The sequence below is a fragment of the Equus przewalskii genome, chromosome 4 (genome assembly GCF_037783145.1).
Source record: "Equus przewalskii isolate Varuska chromosome 4, EquPr2, whole genome shotgun sequence".
Lineage (NCBI taxonomy): Eukaryota > Metazoa > Chordata > Mammalia > Perissodactyla > Equidae > Equus > Equus przewalskii.
The window spans coordinates 101,225,250-101,244,475 of record NC_091834.1 but is presented as its reverse complement, the minus strand read 5'-3'; the positions used below and the strand labels follow the sequence as shown (position 1 = coordinate 101,244,475).

The 19,226-nt window shown below is 52.9% G+C and overlaps 1 protein-coding gene and 1 long non-coding RNA gene across 23 annotated transcripts in view; one reads left to right on the top strand and one right to left on the bottom strand.

Annotated features, from left to right (window-relative positions):
- The window catches only part of KRBA1 (KRAB-A domain containing 1), a 36,885-nt gene extending 22,543 nt beyond the window's left edge, over positions 1 to 14,342 (bottom strand). For 5 of the 22 annotated variants that reach the window (XM_070616706.1, XM_070616707.1, XM_070616709.1 and 2 more), the window contains exons 1-10: positions 7,158 to 7,545; positions 6,573 to 6,689; positions 5,722 to 5,856; positions 4,856 to 5,011; positions 3,892 to 4,023; positions 3,506 to 3,682; positions 2,470 to 2,625; positions 1,603 to 1,794; positions 975 to 1,148; positions 380 to 553 (exon numbers count right to left, since the gene is read on the bottom strand). In XM_070616706.1, coding sequence (XP_070472807.1) covers positions 380 to 553; positions 975 to 1,148; positions 1,603 to 1,794; positions 2,470 to 2,625; positions 3,506 to 3,682; positions 3,892 to 4,023; positions 4,856 to 5,011; positions 5,722 to 5,856; positions 6,573 to 6,689; positions 7,158 to 7,410 — 1,666 coding nt within the window. In that variant the 5' untranslated portion in view covers positions 7,411 to 7,545. Of the gene's footprint in view, positions 1 to 379; positions 554 to 974; positions 1,149 to 1,602; positions 1,795 to 2,469; positions 2,626 to 3,505; positions 3,683 to 3,891; positions 4,024 to 4,855; positions 5,012 to 5,721; positions 5,857 to 6,572; positions 6,690 to 7,157; positions 7,746 to 14,183 lie in introns of those variants that run through there. The other 17 variants (XM_070616697.1, XM_070616698.1, XM_070616704.1 and 14 more) reach the window with 12 other exon arrangements.
- Positions 14,343 to 14,477: 135 nt separating this feature from the next.
- The window catches only part of LOC139082933 (uncharacterized), a 68,392-nt gene continuing 63,643 nt past the window's right edge, over positions 14,478 to 19,226 (top strand). The window contains exon 1 of the long non-coding RNA XR_011539307.1: positions 14,478 to 15,709. This is a non-coding gene — a long non-coding RNA (uncharacterized lncRNA). The remainder of the gene's footprint in view (positions 15,710 to 19,226) is intronic.

Here is a 19,226-nt window from a genome sequence, read left to right as displayed (position 1 = left end):
TTCTACATGGAGGGACCCAGAAAAGACGCAGGTTACCAGAAACAATCTTCAAGGTGGTTTTACAGGAACCTGATGACGTTTTTTCCTAAGTTGAAGGTCAGTCTGATGTTACAGGAACTTACCTCTTTGTGGCTGGCAGAAGAAAGAATTTGACAGCGAATGAGGCCCATTTTTATTCTTTAAGAGATCTTCTGAGCCAAGCTGCTAAAACAGACCCCCCATTGAAACAGGTCCCGTGTCTGCTCCCGCCTTGCCATCCCCAGGCCTACTCCTGGCACTGGGCATGGTGGCCTGACTTGGTCGGGTCAGACACGCTGGTGGCCAGGGGGCCTCCCGTCCTTTCCCAGGACCGACTCCCACTTCAGGCCGGCCAGCTCACCTTTTCCAGGTGGACGTACTTGGCTGCTCTCAAGGCTCTGGAAATCCAGGTCCCCATCGGTGCTGCTGGACGAGGAGAAGCTGGTGGGGGTGCCGTGGAGGGCTGGGAGGAGGGCAGGGCTGTCTCTCACAGAGCCCTGCAGGCCCAGAGCCAGAAGGGGCCCCATGGTTGCCTCTGTGGGAAACAGCACAGGAAAGCCACTGGGGAAGAGGCCCCCTGGCCCTGGGCTGTGGAAGGGTGCCTAGACCTGCCCCAAAACATCTCCCACTGGGGTCTCCCCTTAGGTGAGGTGCTCATGGTGCTGATTAAAATACCAGAGGATGTTACCCACGTAAATCCAACCACAGTCTGGGGGCCTGGAGGGTGAGTAAGAGCTCTCAGAGAAGACAGGGCAGGAAGAGTTTAACCAGCTTCCAGCAAATTCGGGAGCTGTTTGGGGGCAGGCATGAAAGTGGGGGCTAGGGGCAGAAGGGCAGGCATCTCAGGAGGTCTAGGATGAGGCAGGCCAGGAGGGAGGGACCCTAACACTGTCCTAAGCATCCCCTTGTGTTGCGTCCAGGGACAAACACCACCCCCAGCCCGAGGCACAGTCTACCTTTGCTGTGTAATCCAAGGGGCTGCAGCTGGGGCCTCTGAGACCCAGGGTCTCCTGGCTGGGGGCTCCGAGACCAAGAGGTGGTCGGCGGCTGGGGAGGTAACGACCCACTCAGGGGAATGCCCTTCAGACAGGCCTCCAGGGCTTCCAGGGCTGAGCTCGAGGCACTGCCGGCTGGGACAGGGGAGACGGCCCTATCACCACCTCTGGCACGTGCCCCTGGCCTGGCCCCAGCCTCCGCTCTGCAGGGGTGGCCAGTCCTGTACCAGGCGTGGGGGCCCGCCAGGCAGTGCACCCTTTTGTGGGGGACTTTGATCTGTTCTTTGCTCCTTTGGGGGAATGACACAAGCTATACCCCCAGGCCCCAGAGGCAGGGTGGAGAGATGCACAAGTATGTACTGGCCAGCTCCCTGTCAGTCAGGAAATCTCTGCAAAATGAAGGTCCTTACGAGGGACGGGTCCCTGGGCAAGGGCCTAGATTAAGGAGGACATGGATTAAGAAAGGCGATTAACTGCCTGAGGAGGACGGCCGGCGGACGGCCTCCCTACCGGAAACAGGCAGGCACTCGTTCCCCTGGGGGCTGAGGATCCCACTGGGAAGACTCGAGCAGACGACCCCAGGCCTCACCTTGAGCCACAGGGACCCAGCTGGGCACTTGGAGCCCCCTGCTGTGTCTATCACCCCCTGGGCCGCCAGTGGCAGCGGGGCTGTGTGTCCGCTTGCTGAGCTGACAGGATGCAGGCGCTGGGGGGCTCGGGGCCCAGTCGTCCTCCATCTTCACAGAGAGCATGCTGCCAGCTCCAGGACCAGGGCTGCGCCCTGCGGGAAGCCCCCCATGAGACCTTTAGAGGGTTGGGAAGGGGCTTCCAAGGCCCCTGGCCTCCACAGCAGTCCCTGGCCTGGGATAGTCACCGCTCAGTCACCAGCAGATGAACCGACCCCAGGCCCCGTCCCACCCCAGGCCCCTCTGGGGAGCCTCCAGAGGATTCTGCTCAAGGGTGCCAAGACAGCCCTCCCCAGACAGCACCAAATCAGGGTCTCTCCTCCACGGCCAGCACGTCCATGTCAGCTCAACTTTCTCAATGTCCTGAGAAGCTACCACGCGCGGGTGAGCTGCAGTGTGTGGAAACGCCACCCCAGCCCACACGAACGTGACAAGAAGCCCTACAGCAAAACCATGCCCCGGATATCTGCTGGTAGAGCTACATCTTTCACTCTCAGCCTCTCTCCTCCCAAACATCCCTTCGTTCCTTCTGAAACTCTTAACTCCTACCGTAAGAGCCAATCTGGAAAATTACCACGTACTGACGAAGCACTTCCTACACACCCACCTCCATTTACAGTGACAATCCCCAGCGTATGGCTACTCCAACTGACACACCAACCATGTGGCCTGAGGGTCTTATTGTGGAGGGTCACTTACAGCCCTGCTCGGAGCAGGGAAAGGAAATGGATGACACCGGGGACCCTCCCAGCCCAGCCAGTGGCCTTTACCTCCAGAATTCCTTTTCCGGGCCCCTGGATCCTCCGGCAGCTGTGGAACCCCTACTCCTGAGGGGGTGGGATGCCTGAGCTGGGCCTCTGGGATCTCCTTCAGACAGTTCAGCAGACCTTGGAGGGGACAATCCCCTGAAACTGCCTCCGACTTCACTATAGGAAACAGGAACACATTTTCAATCTGAGCCTGGTGTCCTCAGTCTTCATGATGAACAACGAAAAGCAGACAATCCAGGTGAGCAGTTAAAAGGAGTCAGGGCCAGAAATCTGGAGAGGTGGGTCTCCTTGTAGCTCAGTCAGCCTTGCACAGGCCACTGTCTTCTTCGTGCTTGGTTTAACGATGCTGGTCAACATCCCTCTCGGAGCGGGACGGACAAAGGCAGGGGAATGAGAATGTGCATGATATGGGCAGCACGGTGGTGTCTCTGGGTACAAGGAAGGAAGGGGGCTGCCTGGGTTGCTCCTGCAGACAGTGCTCTGGGCCCTGGACAGAACTTCCAATTGAGGAGGACCAAGTTTTTTACAAACACATGTACACACAAGTACATCACAGTACCCAGGACTCACAACAGCCCTCTAAGGTGAGAACAACTACCCCCTTCTACAGATGGGGAAACCGAGGCTCAAAGACTTCAGGAGCCTTTCACAGTCTACCCAGCTAAGAGGTGCTCGACTCCAGGGCTGGCACCCAATCCTCTAAGTCCACGCTAAGATCTCACTTAGCATCAACCTGAAGTGACACTCGCTGGCATCTCCTCCCCAGAGGTCTCACATTAGGAAGAGTAAAGAACACAAAAGAATCCAGGGCAAAATGTGTTTTTGAGTTTTCTTCTTCTAGATGACCAACTGCTGTTCTCCTAAGAAAGCCACCTGGCTCTAGAAATATGACACAGATGATACTGGAGCAGCCAGGTTGGGAATGATCCTTCAGGAAGACATTATATTTATAGACAAATATCTATAGAAAGGCATTCCAAGCTTTTCAGGGGCTTCAGAAACCTTGGCCTGAGGACACAGGCCCCCAGGGCCTTACCTCCCCAGGGCGGGCTCCCAGGCTCCAGCTCTGCCCTGGTTAGCCGTGACAGGCCAGGGACAGGAGGCAGTAAGCTCGGGGACGCCTCAGGATGCTGGGGCCCAGGCACGAGGATGTCCTTCAGGCAGTTGATGAGGCCTTGCAAGGGGCTGTTCCCAGGAGAGATTCCTGCGGCACCTGAAAGATCAGCCAGGGTTAGTGCAACCCTGACGGTGGCAGCTGTGGGACACTCGCAGCATCTGAGGTTTCCCACCTGTCAGAACAGGGATGACGCCTGCCTCTTAGGGAGAGCCACAGGACACCCTTCCATGAACCACACACACCTCCATGTCCTGCCTCACACAGCTCAAGGGCAGGCCTCACTCTCAGGAAAGCCAGCCACTCACCTGGCGCCGAGGTCCCTCTCTCCTGTTTTCTGTGGCTCTTCCTCCTGCCAAGGCCACAGGCGGGAGGGCTGGGCTCCCTGACCGGGGTTCGTGAGCCTTCCTCCTCTTCTGGCCTCGGTCTGTCAGCAGTTTCTGTTGCAGGAGAGACAGGAAGGCCTTTCTAGGCCTCCTAGATCTGGTCCCCACAGAGGACAGGCCCCTCCAGCTCCCCAAATCCCTGGGGGGCAGCCAAGTCCTGGGACCTGAACTTGTGTCAGAGCCAGCTGCTGCCAGGCTTGTTCCAGGAGTGCAGCCTGAGGCAGGTGGGGTCTGTTCCCTGTGCCCACTGGTGTAATTGTAAATACCAAGACCATTCACTCTCAGTACCCCAGACCCTCCCCCAACTCCAGCCTCCGACTCTGGCTCAGCAGCCTCAACACGCAGGCCCCAAGCTTGCACTCACGCTTCTCAAATCTGGGCACTTGGATGCCCAGAGCACATCTACTGGAGACACCTGAAACCACGGGCTAAATGGATTATGTCTTTCCAGAGTGCCCATTTTATTCCTTACCAATTTAAAGTATTTTTAACAAAAATATCCAGACAAACGCAAATTTTACAAGAATTTTTAAAAATAAAATGAGACCCCAGAGAAATTCTAAGGGCCACCCCCGCCCTCCACTGGTCTTAGTGTTGCCTTGACAACATCAGGGAACCAGATCAGGTGCGCACAAGTACATTACCTGCCCACAGCCTGCCTGCTAGAAACCGCCCTGAGCCTACTGTGCATTGAGCACACAGGCCTCGCAAGCAGGGCCAGTGGGAGGCCACCCGGGGACCCAGCATCACGCCTCCTCTTTGGTCAACAGACAGAGGCTGAGCACGTGTCCTGCTCCCAGGGAGCTTGCTCCCATTTAGCAATGAGGGAAACTAAGTCCCAGAGAAATTGCAGAGGGCATGGGGTCCCCCGCTGGCTCACACTCACTGAGCACGAGGGGGCTTCCCTGGCCCCGGGTTCTGGACGGGCCACTGGATGACGAGCTGCCGCTGGGCGTAGTGGCCAGGCTGGGCCGGCTGACAGGCGTGTCCGGAAGGCAGTCGAGCAGGCCCTGAAGAGGGCAAGTCTCCATGGCCACAGCTGCTGTCAGGGAGGAAGGAAAGAGCACCCAAGCCAGAATTTAAGCCCAACAATGGGTAAAACGCCCCCAACACTGTCCCACCCAGGCCCTTCCTTGCTGCATTACACTAAAAACGACCAGGACGTCAGTAACCGTTGTGTTGTCATTTGGCTCCAAAACATAGATTCATAGCCACTGTCTTATTCTGATAAGATCCCTCCCACCCCCACTTCCTGTTTCATTTACCATCAACTGAGCAGACTCCAGGGAACCCTATGGGCTAGGGCTGGGAGGTCAGACTTCCGAGGAGGTGAGGCCTGAGCTGAGAGCAATGAGGGAGTGAGCAGAGCCCAGGGAAGGAGGGAGAGGCTGGGGAGGGGGGAAGAGCACCAGCTGCGAGGGGCACCTGGGTCCCCACTGGCTATTCAGACAAGGCACAGCTTCCTTTTCTTCATCTACGGAACAAGGACTGGCCATCCACACAGGGCACAATGCAATGGGGCCACGAGCATGTGGTTGAAGCCACGTAGAAACCACTATGAGAACAGTCAGAAGCTGCTGTCTCACAACCATCCACATGCTCTCAGAGGGCAGGAATGCCACTAGGGCGGTCACGAAACGGCCCACTCTGCCTAAGGTCTGGCAGGGGCTGGGTGGGCACCCAGTGCATGGCGCTGCCCACAGCCTGAACTTGATCTTGTAGAAAGTGAGGCTGCCCTGCTGTCCAACTCACCCTCGGGGCTCGCCCGCTCCCCGTCCAGGCTGGCTCCCCCACTCTCGGGGCTGACTTCCCCGAACAGGAACTCTGGGATCTCCTTCACCAGCTGCACCAGGGCGGTGAGGTGCAGGCTGTGCTGGGGAGTTCCTCCTGCCGGAGAGGCCACAGTAAACCCCCAGCTCAGCCTGCAGGCTTCTGGGCGCGACTTCACACCAGCATCTCCTGTAATCCTCCCCCCACGTGAGGAGCAGCAAAGGAGAGACCCACGTCCATGAGACAAAGAGGACCTGGGCTCAGGCCACGTGACCTGCCTACCGGCACAGTCAGGACTAGGGGCTGGGGACCCCGAGTAACTGGGCTCTTTCATCCTCTGTCACTGGTTGTTACTCCCTGAGGGGAGGCTAAGGAGGCTGCCTCCATTCCCTCCCACTCCGGGCCCTCTGCCTCTCCTGGTACCCCTAGCCTCCTGGCCTTACATCCACCAGCTGAGGTCCTGGATGTCAGCCCTGTGGCAGGACCTTCAGGAGCTGCAAGCCAGCTCTGCATGGTAGTGGCAGGAAGGGGACCCAAGGAGGGGATGCTCTCCAAGGGCAACCCCCAGTTTCTTCTGAGTACTTCAGGCAATGGGCAACAGTGTACCAAGCTCCCAGCCCCAAGGGGTAAGGGGTTAAAGGTCAGGGAGTGGTTGGGGTGGGGAGGGTGGCAGGTGGGTAGGGCTGAGGTCACAGTGTCCCCTGAGGAGTGGAGCCAGGGGCTGAGGATCACAAGGGTGGGAGGGACAAGAGTGAGCCCACCTGGACCCAGGCTGCCCAGGGGGGCCAGGAGGCCCAAAGGGGCCTGGCCCTGGTCTGCCAAGAATTACTCACCCGAGGGGCCTTCCCTAGCAGGCTCCTGCCCCTCATCAGCACTGCTTCCGCCTCCCATAGCTCCTCCAGGCTCTGTGGGAGACAGGAAGGCAGAGAGGGGAAGAAGCTCAGCTGTCCCTGGGAAAGAAAAGGGAGACAGTCATCCTGGGAGCGGAAGCTGGCCTCTGCCCTCCTACACACAATCACACGCTGAACATCCATGCACCTGTTTACATACGTGTTCATGTGACTACTCCAACCCCAAGACCCATGAGTGTCAGAGGCCCGGAGACCACCAATCTGTGTTTTGCCAGCTTTTGAGCATCCCACCAAATTGTACCCAGAGCCCTAGTAAAGTCCACAGAAACAACAGTGGCATAAAAGATAAGCCAAGCCCCCAGCTCAGCCTCACAGCTCTCGGAACGCCACCTCAAACGCTGTTCATTTTGTAGATGACGACTAAGGCCCAGTGGGTCCCAGGGTCACATGGCAGCTCAGGACCCGCCTGGTGCTGGATCCTGCCTCCCTTCCACTTCTCAGCCTGAACTCCTGCCACATCTGCTGCCGCTGCCTCCCCAGAAAGGCCAGGGACAGCCAGCTCCTTACCCAGCGAGACCAGCATCTCATAGTTCTCCCGCATCACGTCGCGGTAGAGCGCCCTCTGCCCCTCCCCTAGGAGCCGCCACTCCTCCTTGGAGAACCACACGGCCAGGTCCTGGAAGGCGATGGACACCTGTGGGCACAATCTCAAGGGAGTTGGCTGGTTCCAACCCAGGAAGGCCAGCCGAGCTGTCCTCAACTTGGTGACCCAGCCTGTGTCTCCTGGTGGACACCTGGGAGCAGGGAACAGTAAGAGCATGGGGTGAGGCCTGACACACGGGAGCAGGCAAAGGAGCAGCGGGAATCTGTTCAGGAGACAGCGGTTGGGGCAAGACTGTGTCCCGGAAAGGATATGCTGAAGTCCTCACCACAGTACCTGTGAATGAGACCTTATTTGGAAATAGGGTCATTACAGATGTAACTAGTTAAAATAAGGTCATACTGTAGTAGGGTGGGCCCTTACCCCAGTATGAGTGGTGTCCTTCTAACAAGAGAGAGACACAGACACACAGGGAGGAGAGGGCCACCTGACACTGGAAGTGATGTCCGAGTGATGCTGCCACAAGCAAAGGAATGCCTGAGGTCACCAGAAGCTGGAAGAGATGAGGAGGGATCCTCCCCTAGGGCCTTCAGAGGGAACATGGCCTTGCCAACACCTTGACATGGACTTCTCCCCTCCCACACTGAGAGAGAATAAATTTGCTGTTTAAAGTCCCCGGTTTGGGGGACTTTGTTATGGCACCCCAGAACGCTAATACAGACAGTCTCATACTCTGCAGCCTGGGCCCAAGAAAAGGTTAACCCTAGGATGGGAACCCCAGCCAGCCCTATATTCATCATGTTAGAGATTCACTGAGGTTAACAAGCAAACTTCCCTTTGAATGTGCAAGGACCTGGGATCCTAGTAATATGGCATTAAAAAAAGTTTACAAATAAAGTGAATAATAAGTATGACAAAAAAAACAAAACCACTCCATACTTTTTAGTGGAGATGATCCAACATTCAGGAATCAAGCAAGTAAAGTGTTTACGTTGCTCCTCCAGCCCCACCCTAAGGAAGAGTGTCCCAGCCTTGCAAGTCCAGAGGAGGCAGAGCCTCCCTCACGAGCACAGACGGCTGTGCAGGTGGTGAACAAGGAAAACCAGAAGCCGCACACCCTGCGCAGCCACACGCCCTGGGCAGCACCGCACCCTGTGCGGCATTCGTGGCGCCTCGATCTGCATCCAGTCCTCCAGCCGCTCTTCTTCTTCAGACGCTCTGGCCAAGCAGGTCGTCTCCGGTTCCGACTGCTCTGCTAGACTGAGACTGGGCTGGGCTGCACCTGTCCTCACTTTCCAGGTCTCATCGGACCTCCACGGCCCTGGCCAGCCATGGTGATCTCCACAGCTGTGACCTGTGGCCTTTGTCACCGAGCCCACGTGGCACATCTCTACAGAGTCCCTGCAGCACATGGACACACCACTCCACAGATGACACCACTGAAGCCCATCCAGGCCGCAGTCCAGTCCTCACCATCTCGCTACGCGCCCCCATGCCCCTCCCTGACCTTTCACCCTTCGCCCCTCTGGGCTGGAATCCTGGTACACCGTTGTCCATTCCATCAAGAAGGGCTCAGAAGAAACCTGAGGTCACCCTTGGAGAGCATCCTCTGTTACCCTAGAGCTTTTTAAGATAAAAGAGACATTTCTGTCTTAACTTCTTTAAAAATAGTCACTAAGTGGGCTTTAAAACAGCCAGCAGACCCTAGATGACCAGCACCTGACAGGGATGAATTTTTAAATTATGGCAAAAATTAACTGGGTGCAAATTAAGCAAACAGAATGTAAATTATGGGAAGGTCCTTCTGGTTTAGAAACAAAGGCTAAACTATTTCTTTGTAAGAAAAAATTATTCAATAAAATCAAGACAGTCCTAATAAAGCAAAGAAGATAACCTACTGCCTTGTTTCATCAACTCAAGTCAGTGACTTTAAAAACTCTCACTGTTAACTAACTCTCGGACTTGTCACTGATAGCATCTGCTCCCCACTCTGCCTGTCACCCTCTGACAGGTGGCACCACGCAGTCACACCCACCAATGCTCCACTCTCCTTCTGAACTGGTCAGGACCACGTTGACACCCCCGGCTGGGGGTACCTCCCCACTGACCACCTGCCTTTGGTCCCAAGGCCTGGAGACCCGCAGGTGGTCAGACCCCTCAGCCTTTTCCTCCTCAGCTCACCATGTGTTTCTGACCACCGACAGCCTGCTCAGCAGGCCAGCAGACTCTCCTGAATTAACCTCTGCCCTCTGGCCGGGTATGGTCACTCCCTCTCAGGAATGCACTTAGACACCCTCCAAAACAGCTCTCCAGGAGCCACTCCCATTTCTTCCTGACCTTTGGACAGACAAAAAGACAGCCAACGTTAGGGTCTGCGCAGATGGGCGAGCAGAGCAGGCCTGAGAGGGCCATCCCTTGGAAGGCCTGCACACAAGGCTGGTGTCAGGCTGGCGTTGGGGAACTTGCATTTCGGGAGGGCTCCCACAGTTCTCTAACTGATGAGGGTGGTTTATGGGCCCAGACTCCTTGCATGGTGCGGTCTGTGCTGAACATCCGCTTTCCTTCTGGAACTTTGGGATTTTGGTCCATGCCAGGTTTAGGCCCTGGGCCCTGAGTCCCTAGTGGCCCTCCCTGGTAGACAACATCTCAAAGCTGTTGTCACAACTGTTGCTGGAAGAACTGAGCACAGCCTGTGTGACTCCATCAGAAGGGGACCCTGGAAGCTCCCGCCTGGCTCCTCCCGACATGGCCCACATGCCTGTTCCCTGTGCTAAGTTTGCTTTGTGCCTCTTGCTGCATTAAATCACTGCTGTGAACACAACTATATGCCAAGTCCTGAGAGTCCTCCTGGCAAATCTCTGACCCGGGGTGCTCTTGGGGACCCCAACACAGGGTCCCATCACACTTCCCAACAAGACACGAGCACTGTGCCCCACCTGTCTCCTCTGACAGGGAGGCCTCACTGCCCAGCCTTGTTCCACCTTTGCAACCTCATCCCCCACCGTGCCTGGTGGCCACTGCCTTCCCCCCCAACATCCACAGCCCACCTGCCTTGCTCTGTCCTCTGGTCCTCCCTGCTCTTCCCCACTACACCCTCTTCCTTCTCTCCCTTCCAGAGTCCTAACCCCAGCAAGGCTCAGGAACCCCACGGCTGGTGGAGCAGGGAGACCCTTCGGTCAGGGAGTCCCCATCTGCACTGCAGACCTGGGAGCCTCGGCTTGTCCCAACAGGCCCAGGGTCTGAATGGACATGAACACTGTTTGTTGGCTGAATGTGCACGTTTTGCTTGAACACTTTGATGACTATGTTTAGAACTATATAGACGCTGCTGGGATGAATACACGTGTGTCCTTTAAAGGTAATACTGAATTTACCTTAAAACACATGGAAAGACTACAATCTAATATACTATGTACGCAACTATGTGGGGCCCAGGGAAGTTTTCAGTGTTAAGAAAGGGGGTCACAGAGTCAAAAAGGTTGGAACCCCCCTATTTACAGTCCCATTCTCTCACTGCTGCAGCTGAGGAAAAGAGGGAAGGGGGCAGGAAAGGTCCATACAATTACCTCACTGTCTTTTCCTACCTGCACAAATATTTATTAACTCCCACGATGGCCAATACACTAGGGCAAAATAAGGTGTCCCCAGAACCTGGAAACGAGTCACACCAAGTCCCATGGGACAGATAACCACCTGGAGGAGGGGGCCGAGGGATGGGGCAGAGTTTGGAGTGTCCAGGTCCTCGAGTGTGAGTGTGAGTGTGAGCGCACAGGTTGGCCTGTCAGAGGCTGGAGGGCAGACTGAGGGGCTGGAGCAGAGAGCTGACTGGAACACTCACGAGTTACAGGCACTCTGCCGGATGCCAAGGGAGCGAGCGTCACACAGGCTCTGTTCTCAAGGGGAGCAAACGTCAGCAGAGGTGCGATCTTACACATTTTAGAGCATTTCAGATCTTTCATTTGATTCACAAAATAGGCGCGTGCAGCCACCTGATCAGATTCTGTTACCCTCATGTGTGGACGAAGCTTCTGACGCACGGAGGGATGAAGCAGCGTGCTGAGCCGGCAGACAGCCACAGTCCAAGGCCAGGACTCAGGCCTTGGGACTGAGATTTTGGTGCCCTAACTGCTGTGCTTGACTGCGACTCTAAGACACCAAACATCAAGCATCCAATTTTTTAAAGTTATTATTACCCAGGAAAGTTTGTATAGATAGACCAAGGGGGTATCTGTGCCAAACATTATCATCCCTAGTATCTTCTTAATAAAAGCTAACATTTGGCAGACATTTTTAAGGAGGTGATGGAGGATGGGGAAGGGTCCTGGGTACAAAGAGATGCTTCTGTAGCCATTGTTGGCCCAGCTGGAGCAGGGAATGGGGAGTGAGGACCCACAGAGCCAGGTGGTAGTTCTGCTGGAGAGCTGGTTCAACTCAGCAGACAGGTTCTTTGTTGAGCAAACCGAGTGAGAAACATCGTGTCCTCAGCTCCTCCCAACAGAAGCTATCTACAACAGAACCGCTGAAAAAACAAAAGGGCTTTGAGATTCAAAGGATTTACTTCACAATTTCCTTTCATTTAGGGCTGATTCCCCCCTCATCCTAGATCTACTAAATCACAACTAAGTTTAGTGCTTTCAGAGCCCAGAAATTGACACTTTCAAACTTCTCGGGTGATTGTGACACCCTAAGTTTACAAGTGTGGGGAGAAGGCAGGGCTGCAGCTCAGTCGCAACCCCTCTCCTCTTCCCAGGGGCCAGTTGTCCAACATGGCACGCTTGTGAACTAGAAATCACAGACAACTGCTTGTTGACCTTCAAAGAACAGTGAACTTTTAACGTCAACTTCCACCCAAAATGGGATGGCTCTTCAATTTCTACTTGAATGCCTTTGATAATGGGTGGCTCACTACATTCCCAGCAGCTGGTCCTATTGCTGGCAGTTACAACGTTCTGGACACACAGACAGGGGCAGAGCATGGGGGTTAGGGCTTGACCTCAGGAGCCAGGCTGCTGGAACTCCAATCTCTGCCTTGCTTCATACTAGCCACGGGACCTGAGCAAACCCATCTATGAAACTGGGATCATAACAACCTATCTCCAGGGGATGCTGTGGAAACTAAGTGAATTAATATAGGAAAAGTACCCAGAACAAATGCTGGGATGCAGTAAGTGCTCTGAGTAGTATTACTGCAGCCACATCTGTCTGCCTAACATCCACCTGCCAGTTACAGCCTGCCACCTCCAGCTACACAGAACGGGCTCTTCCACACACACTGCTGCTGACCCGAATGCCTCTATCTCCCAGCTAAATATAGCCAGCTCTTTTAGACATCCGGAAGAGATGGTTTCCAGGCCTTTCACCATCTTGGCCTCAAGACAAACCCTTCTGTGACAAAGTTCCTATAACATGGGAATGGGAACGACTGTGACCAGGATGGGCGGTCCAATCAGTGCCTCCCTCTGCCCAGAATAAGCAGAGGAAGAGTGGGGAGTGTGTGTATGGGAGGGAGTGAGCAAGCATGAGTGTGCAAACACAGGCGCAAACGCTGGCTTTTAGGAAAGGGAAACCCACGGTCAGCGACCCAGTGTCTTCCTTAGGCCCACTTGACCCTCTTTGTGGCTCTCAGGCCTCCCTCCCTCAAGCAACAGGAGAAAAGGTTTCTGGGCTGATCCAGGATTGTCGTCACTGAGCAGCCATCGAGCCCACTGCTGCCATGCAGTCCTCCTAAAACACTCTCTCTACTGTGTCACTAACCCAGCAAAAAACTGCCACAGACCCTGCCATCTTTATGGTCCTTCCCAACCTAGATTTCCCAGCATGCCTTGGGCTCCCAGGTCAGACCCTGCACCCTGCTGCCCTCCACCTATGGGCTGTGCTCACCCGCCCCTGGGCTTCTAGGAGTCTCACTAGACAGGAAGACAGGAGGCCTTCCCTGTTCCTCTTCATCTGACTGTGACCTACCACTCCCCAAGACCTGTCCTAGCCACCTTCTTCAGGAAGCGACACAGTGTAAGGATACACCCTCCCCAAAACATCAGATCTGAGATCAGTGGTCCAATCTTCTCATTTTTCAGAAGAGGAAACAGCAGTATGAGGAGGCCCTAGTACAGGACCAGTGGGCATAGCTGAGCAAGGGTGTCCGTGGGCTGCTAACTGGACAGCCAGAGGTGCAAAGGAGGCTGCCCTTGCTCCCACCACTCCAATTTTCCCGCCTTCTCTCTTCTCCCAAGAGCTTGCAGGGCATTAATGACACCACAGTGCTGGCACAGTGCCTGCTCTGCCTGGCCAAGGACTTCCCCCAGCCACTACCCCAACACCGCCCCTCAACCATGGAGTCTACAGTTGCTGGAGGTACGACCGAGCTCATGAGCTGCCCCAACTACAGAACAGGCTCTCAGAAGAACGTGCAGCAACGCCCCACTGGTATCATCACGGTTCCTGGCTCCTTCACAGCCCCGCACACAACCCGCCCAAGCTGTGCCCAACTGCGACAGCTAGGGCTCTCCCTCGGCTCTCAGATCTACACACCTCACCTAGAAGATAAAACTTGGGACCTTGTTCCCTGCACCTCCCCCCAGGGGTCCAAGATCCTACCAAGAAAAAGTGTCACTTTTAGCCATTCCCCTGAGGCTTTCATACTCACCACTCCCAGGATAATTTAAAAGAAGCCACGCCAAGGGAGGGCGATGCTTAACCCAAAAGAACGAGTTTCCAAAGGTGGAGAGACGCTCCACGTACATGGATACTCGCGGGGGCGTGGGGGTGGGTGCCGGGAGTGAGGAGCCGGGCAGTAACGGAGGGGGTCGTCCGAGGACCTGCACTCCTCGGCACGAAGTCCTGCACACCAGGCCCGCCCGGCCCGGCACAACCCCATGCCAAAGTTGGGGGTCCCAGGCCCTTCCGCCCCTCCCCCGCCCCCGGGGGCCGCAGTACGCCTAGCTGAGCAGACGGGCCCAGGCGTCCGTCCGTCCGTCCTCCCCTGCTCGCCTTACCTGGCGCGCCATCCCCGGGCTCAGCCTCCGCTCTCAGCTTCCGGCGCGCCCCGGGGCGCCCGCTCCCCGCCCGCAAGCTGCGCCGCGACCCTCCGCGGCGGCGGCGGCGGCGGCGGCGGCGGCCGAGGGCGGCGGGGGAGGAGGCGGGGCCGGGGCGAGGGACGAGGGGAAGGGCCGGGGGTGGGCGCGCCCCGGCCCGCCCTGCGCCTCGCCGAGCTCGCCCCCGCGCCTAGCGACCCAGGAGGAGTGGGACGCTTCCGCCCGGAGACCCTCGGCCTCGGCGGCCTACCGAGCGCAGGCGCGAACTACACTTCCCAGAGAGCGCCGCGGCGCCGTCAGGGGGGCGTGGCGAGCCTGACGCTGCCTGGTCGACGCCCACCTCGCCGGCCAGTCTCTGCCCGCGACCTGAGGAGGCTGCCCAGAGGGACCTGGCGCCCAGACACGCCCGGTGGCCAGCTTGCGGTGTGCTTGCCGGCGTGTACGCATCCATCCCTCTGTCTCTCCACCGCTCCTTTCGTTCCTGCATCAAGCCTTTACTTAGCGCATCCTCTGTGCCAGGTGGGGATGCTCGGAGGAAACGGGACCTGCCTTTTCAAGAGGGCGCATCCGCTACGCTGACCGTGGCTGAGGCCGCCCGCGAGGGTGGGGAGAGCGGGTCCTGAGGGGTGGGGAGGGGGTTGCAGGCCGGACGGTGCTGGTCACGGTCGTGGGTGGGCCAGAGTCAGACCCCGGCGCATCCTCAAATCTGTCACCCGCTTTCCTCGCTCACCATAGCGTTGACCCGTGTGTCATTATTTTAGGTGACTAGTTGCCGGTCTATTTGGTTGACTGTAGTAACCTCGTAAGTTCCTGGCACGTCGTAGGCCCCCAAATAAACGTGTGATGAACGAATGAAGCGTGGGTCCTACCATTCTCCTGGTCAGATGGGACGCGGCGGGGTGGGAGGGAGAGTGGTGGGCGCCCAGGGAGAGGACCCCGGCTGAGCTCAATGAGCCTCATTCCTGGTCTGGAGGAAGACCCCCTGTTAGAACAGCTCAGAGAAGATGGGTATATGGGGATAAATCTCCTCAGCAAGACAGCAACTTGCAGGGGTCCAGCGAAGAGGAGGTGCCTGCTGCCCAGAGAGCCCACTTCCTCGCGGGCCCCCTCCCCCACAGGGTTTTTTCCTCTGGAATATTTGGGGAAAGGGAATTTTTCTCCAGCAGTCCCAGTGTTGGTCCCTATAGCAGCTCTGGCCTGCCATGCGTTTCCGCTGGCCTTGCTGCTGGTCACCTCCCTGGGGTACACAACCAACATCGTTGGCCCGGCCTCCGAGGACAGGCGTGAGGGGAGATCACTGTCAATCACGCACAGCCCCAAACCTCCGCGAACCCCCTCCTTCACGCCTACCGAATCAATCGCTGGAACAGGACCGGTGTGTGTCCCCCGAGGATTTGAAGATATCCCAAGGGTTTCAGGACATGGAAAACGAAAACTTAAAGTTCAGCATCTGATCTCATCATCCCTAAAGGCCACAGCACCTCGTGGTAAGTCTCTTGTCTGTGCTTTGGGCCTGGTGTCCCATCTTCTTGCTGGGGTGGACCTCCTCCCAGTAGGGTTCCTTCTCCCAGCTCCTCCCCACGCCGTACCGTCAGTCTCAGGGTGCCTAAACTTTAAAATCCCTTCATGTAAGAAAAAAAAGTGGCATCTCTGCTCAAGAAAGACGCAGCCTTATTTCAGCATATACAGCATCTGGACGCCTTTTGACTGACTTCCCTGCCACCAGACTTTGGCTCCATTTATAGACTTTGGGTCAGCAGTTGCTAAGAGCCATTCTCCAACGTCCTATTTCCTGAGTGACCAGTTTGCCAAAAATCAATTTGCTGAATGGCGAATTCTCCCAGTTATTGAGAAACCTCCCTTCTATCCTCCTGCCCCCCCAATTTGAGTTGTACCTCTGACCCGCTTCCTGTATCCACCTCTGCTTCTGTTTCTGCATTTCAAAATGATTGTGGAGAACTGTCCTAAATTCAGTTTAAAGTATTTATTTGACAGTTCTGGACAGGGACAAAGACAGGAGCACTGATGAAACAAAATTTTTAAAAACTCTCAATAATTCAAATTGGTTTTTCAGCAAATTGATATTCAGTGGTTTAACTTTCATCATATTTGGCTATCTGGTCATTTTGTGAATTAGCTTTTGGTGAACTAGCCAGCTATAGTTTTCTCCAAAAAATTAGCTAGCATCCTCTAAAGGTAAATGGTGCTGTCCACTCCTCCAGTGAAAATGGCTGCAATTTAAAAATGTTTTCCAATTTTTATTGTTTCTTTTTCTATCCATGAGGTTATTTAATTTCCAAATGTATGGATCTTTTTAAAAGTTATCTTTTTGTTTGTGAGTTTTGCCTTCTACTAAGAGAATATAGTATATGATGTTGATTTTTTTTAGGATTTTCTGAGACTTGCTTTGTGGCCACATGCAATAACTTATTGATTGTGTTATTTATGTGTTCTACATCTCATCATTTTTTGCTTTTTTGAGCTATCAGTTACTGAGAAAGATGTGTTAAAACTGCCTTTCAATATTGTGCATTTGTCAATTTCTCCCTGTATTTGTCAATTTTTACTTTACACATTTTGAGACTGTGTATAAAAGTTTTGAATTGTATTTTCCTGGGAACATGTTCATTTTTTATTATTGTGAATTAACACTTTATCCCTAATAATACTTTTAATCTAGAATCCATTTTATCTGACATTGATATAGCTACACTAACTGTATTTTGATTAATATTTGTTTGATATATCTTTTTCCATCCTTTTACTCCCAAACTTTCTGTATGTTTCAGGTGTGTGTTTTATAAGCCTGTAGATGGATTTTGTTGTTGTTGCCGTTTAATCCAATATGACAGTCTCAATCTTAATTGGCAGATAATTCATTTGCATTTATTGTAATCAGAAATATATTTTTATTCATTTCTACCATCTTATTTTGTGCTTTCTATTGATTCTGATTTTTTTCTGTGCCTTTTTCTCCATTTTTTCCCCTCTACTAGATTGATTAGTTTTTCTTTATTCACCTTTTTCATTCTACTGATTTGAAATTTTTGCCTTTTCAATGCTTTTAAAATTTTACACACAGATTCGATTTAATATAGTCTAACATTAATCATTATATCCACCCTCCGTCCAAACAATGGAAGGACTTTAGCGTGTGACTTTAATCACGTAATTCCCCTCTGTCTTGTGTGAAATTGTTCTGTGCTGTTTAGATTTACCAACATGCTTGCCACTATCTTTGTTCACTATTTTTTCTCTTGCCTTGCTCTTTTCTCTGGGCCTGGTTTTCTTTCTGAAGTACGACTTTTAAAAGTTCTTTAAGCAAGGATGTATTAGAAGTAAATGTTTTCAGTTACATTAAGATATCTTATTTTTTGTCTCTCGCTCCTAAATGATAGTTGAGCTGAGTAGAGAATTCCAAGTTAGTCATTGTCTTTCACACTTTTTGTATTTTATTCCATTGTTTCCCAGGCTTCATTGCTTCTGTTGAAAGTCTGCTGTCAGTCTAATTATTATTCCCTTGTAGTGGTTTGTCTTTTCTGTCTGGCTGCTTTTAAGGTCATCCTTTGTCTATGGTATTACGAAGTTTTGCTGCAATGAGCCTAGGTGTGGACTTACTTTTATTTTTCTTTCTTGGAACTCTTGATGCCTAAATCTAAGGTATTGTGTCTTTGTACAAGCCTGGAAAATTCTCGGTCATTAAATCTTTTAATAATGCCTCTCCTCCTTTATATTTTCTCCTTTTGGGATTTGTATTTGGCATATTTGTTGGAACCTTTTATTCTAGTCTCCATCTCTCTTAGCCATTCTTTCATATTTTCCATTTTTTTAAACCTTGTGTTTCATTCTTGGTAATTTTTTAAAGATATATATTCTATTTCACTCCCAAATCTTTCTTCTCTCTGTCTCTGTCTAATATGCTGTTATACTATTAATTTCAGTGATTGTATTTTTCATTTTAGATGAATCTGCTTCATTTTTTTAAAAACCACATATTCTCATATATTCAATTCCCTTTATCTTTAATAATTTTAACCACACTTACTTTATAATGTCTATCTGATAATTCTGCTATCTGACATTCTTTATTTTGTTCTATGGGTGTCACTCAGGTCGACTGATTCCTCGTGTATTTTATTATGTTGAATTGTGACCCCATCCTAAACCAGGTTTTATCAGTGGGAATGCTGTGTGGCCTGGTTTGGGGGTGTGCCCTTCAGAGTCTGTGTTTGCTTCTGTTCTCCAGAATCATTATTAGCCTGGGCATATTTTTTTACGTTAAATTTCAGCTGAACCACATAGGTAGGGTAAATCCAAAGCCCTACTAAATGTGAGGATAGATCTATGGTTCTGAATTCTCCTCTCCCCACCTCCCTCCCTCCCAAGAAAAGAAGGGCCTCTTGTCTTCTTGTTCTAGTGTTTTGCTAGCCCACTCTTTTGCTAATGGAGTGGCTCTCTACGAGTCTGATTTTATATGGAGCAAAGGGGATTCCAGGTCTAAGACCTAATCTCCTGGACTCACACGGCTATTAAAATTCAGCACCTAAGTTATCCCACCATAACCACCACGGGCATCCTCAGGGTCAGTTCAAATTGACCTCTCAGGGGTTTAGTTCATTCCCCACCCCCAACTCCAAGATATTCTTTACTGTCAAAAGAGCTCAGCTGTACTGATGAACAGATATTTGTTTGCATTCCTGGGTGTTTTGAGGTAGGAGTTTTAGATGATCTAGTCTAACATACTTCTGATAACAGAAATCCTTTTGTTTTAAAATAGCACTCCTCTTTTATCTAGCTATCATTATCATTCCCCTGACCATTTCTTCATGTGACTGCTTTGTACACCACAGACTGTTTTCTCAGCTCTGTCTTTCCTATCTGACGTTGAGTAGGAATCAAATATGTCTTGAGTGAATGCATGATTCCATGGATGAACAGATGAGTAACAGTCACTGCTCTGACATCAGTAAGCATTGTGAGGATAAAATAGGGGTCAAAGAGCCC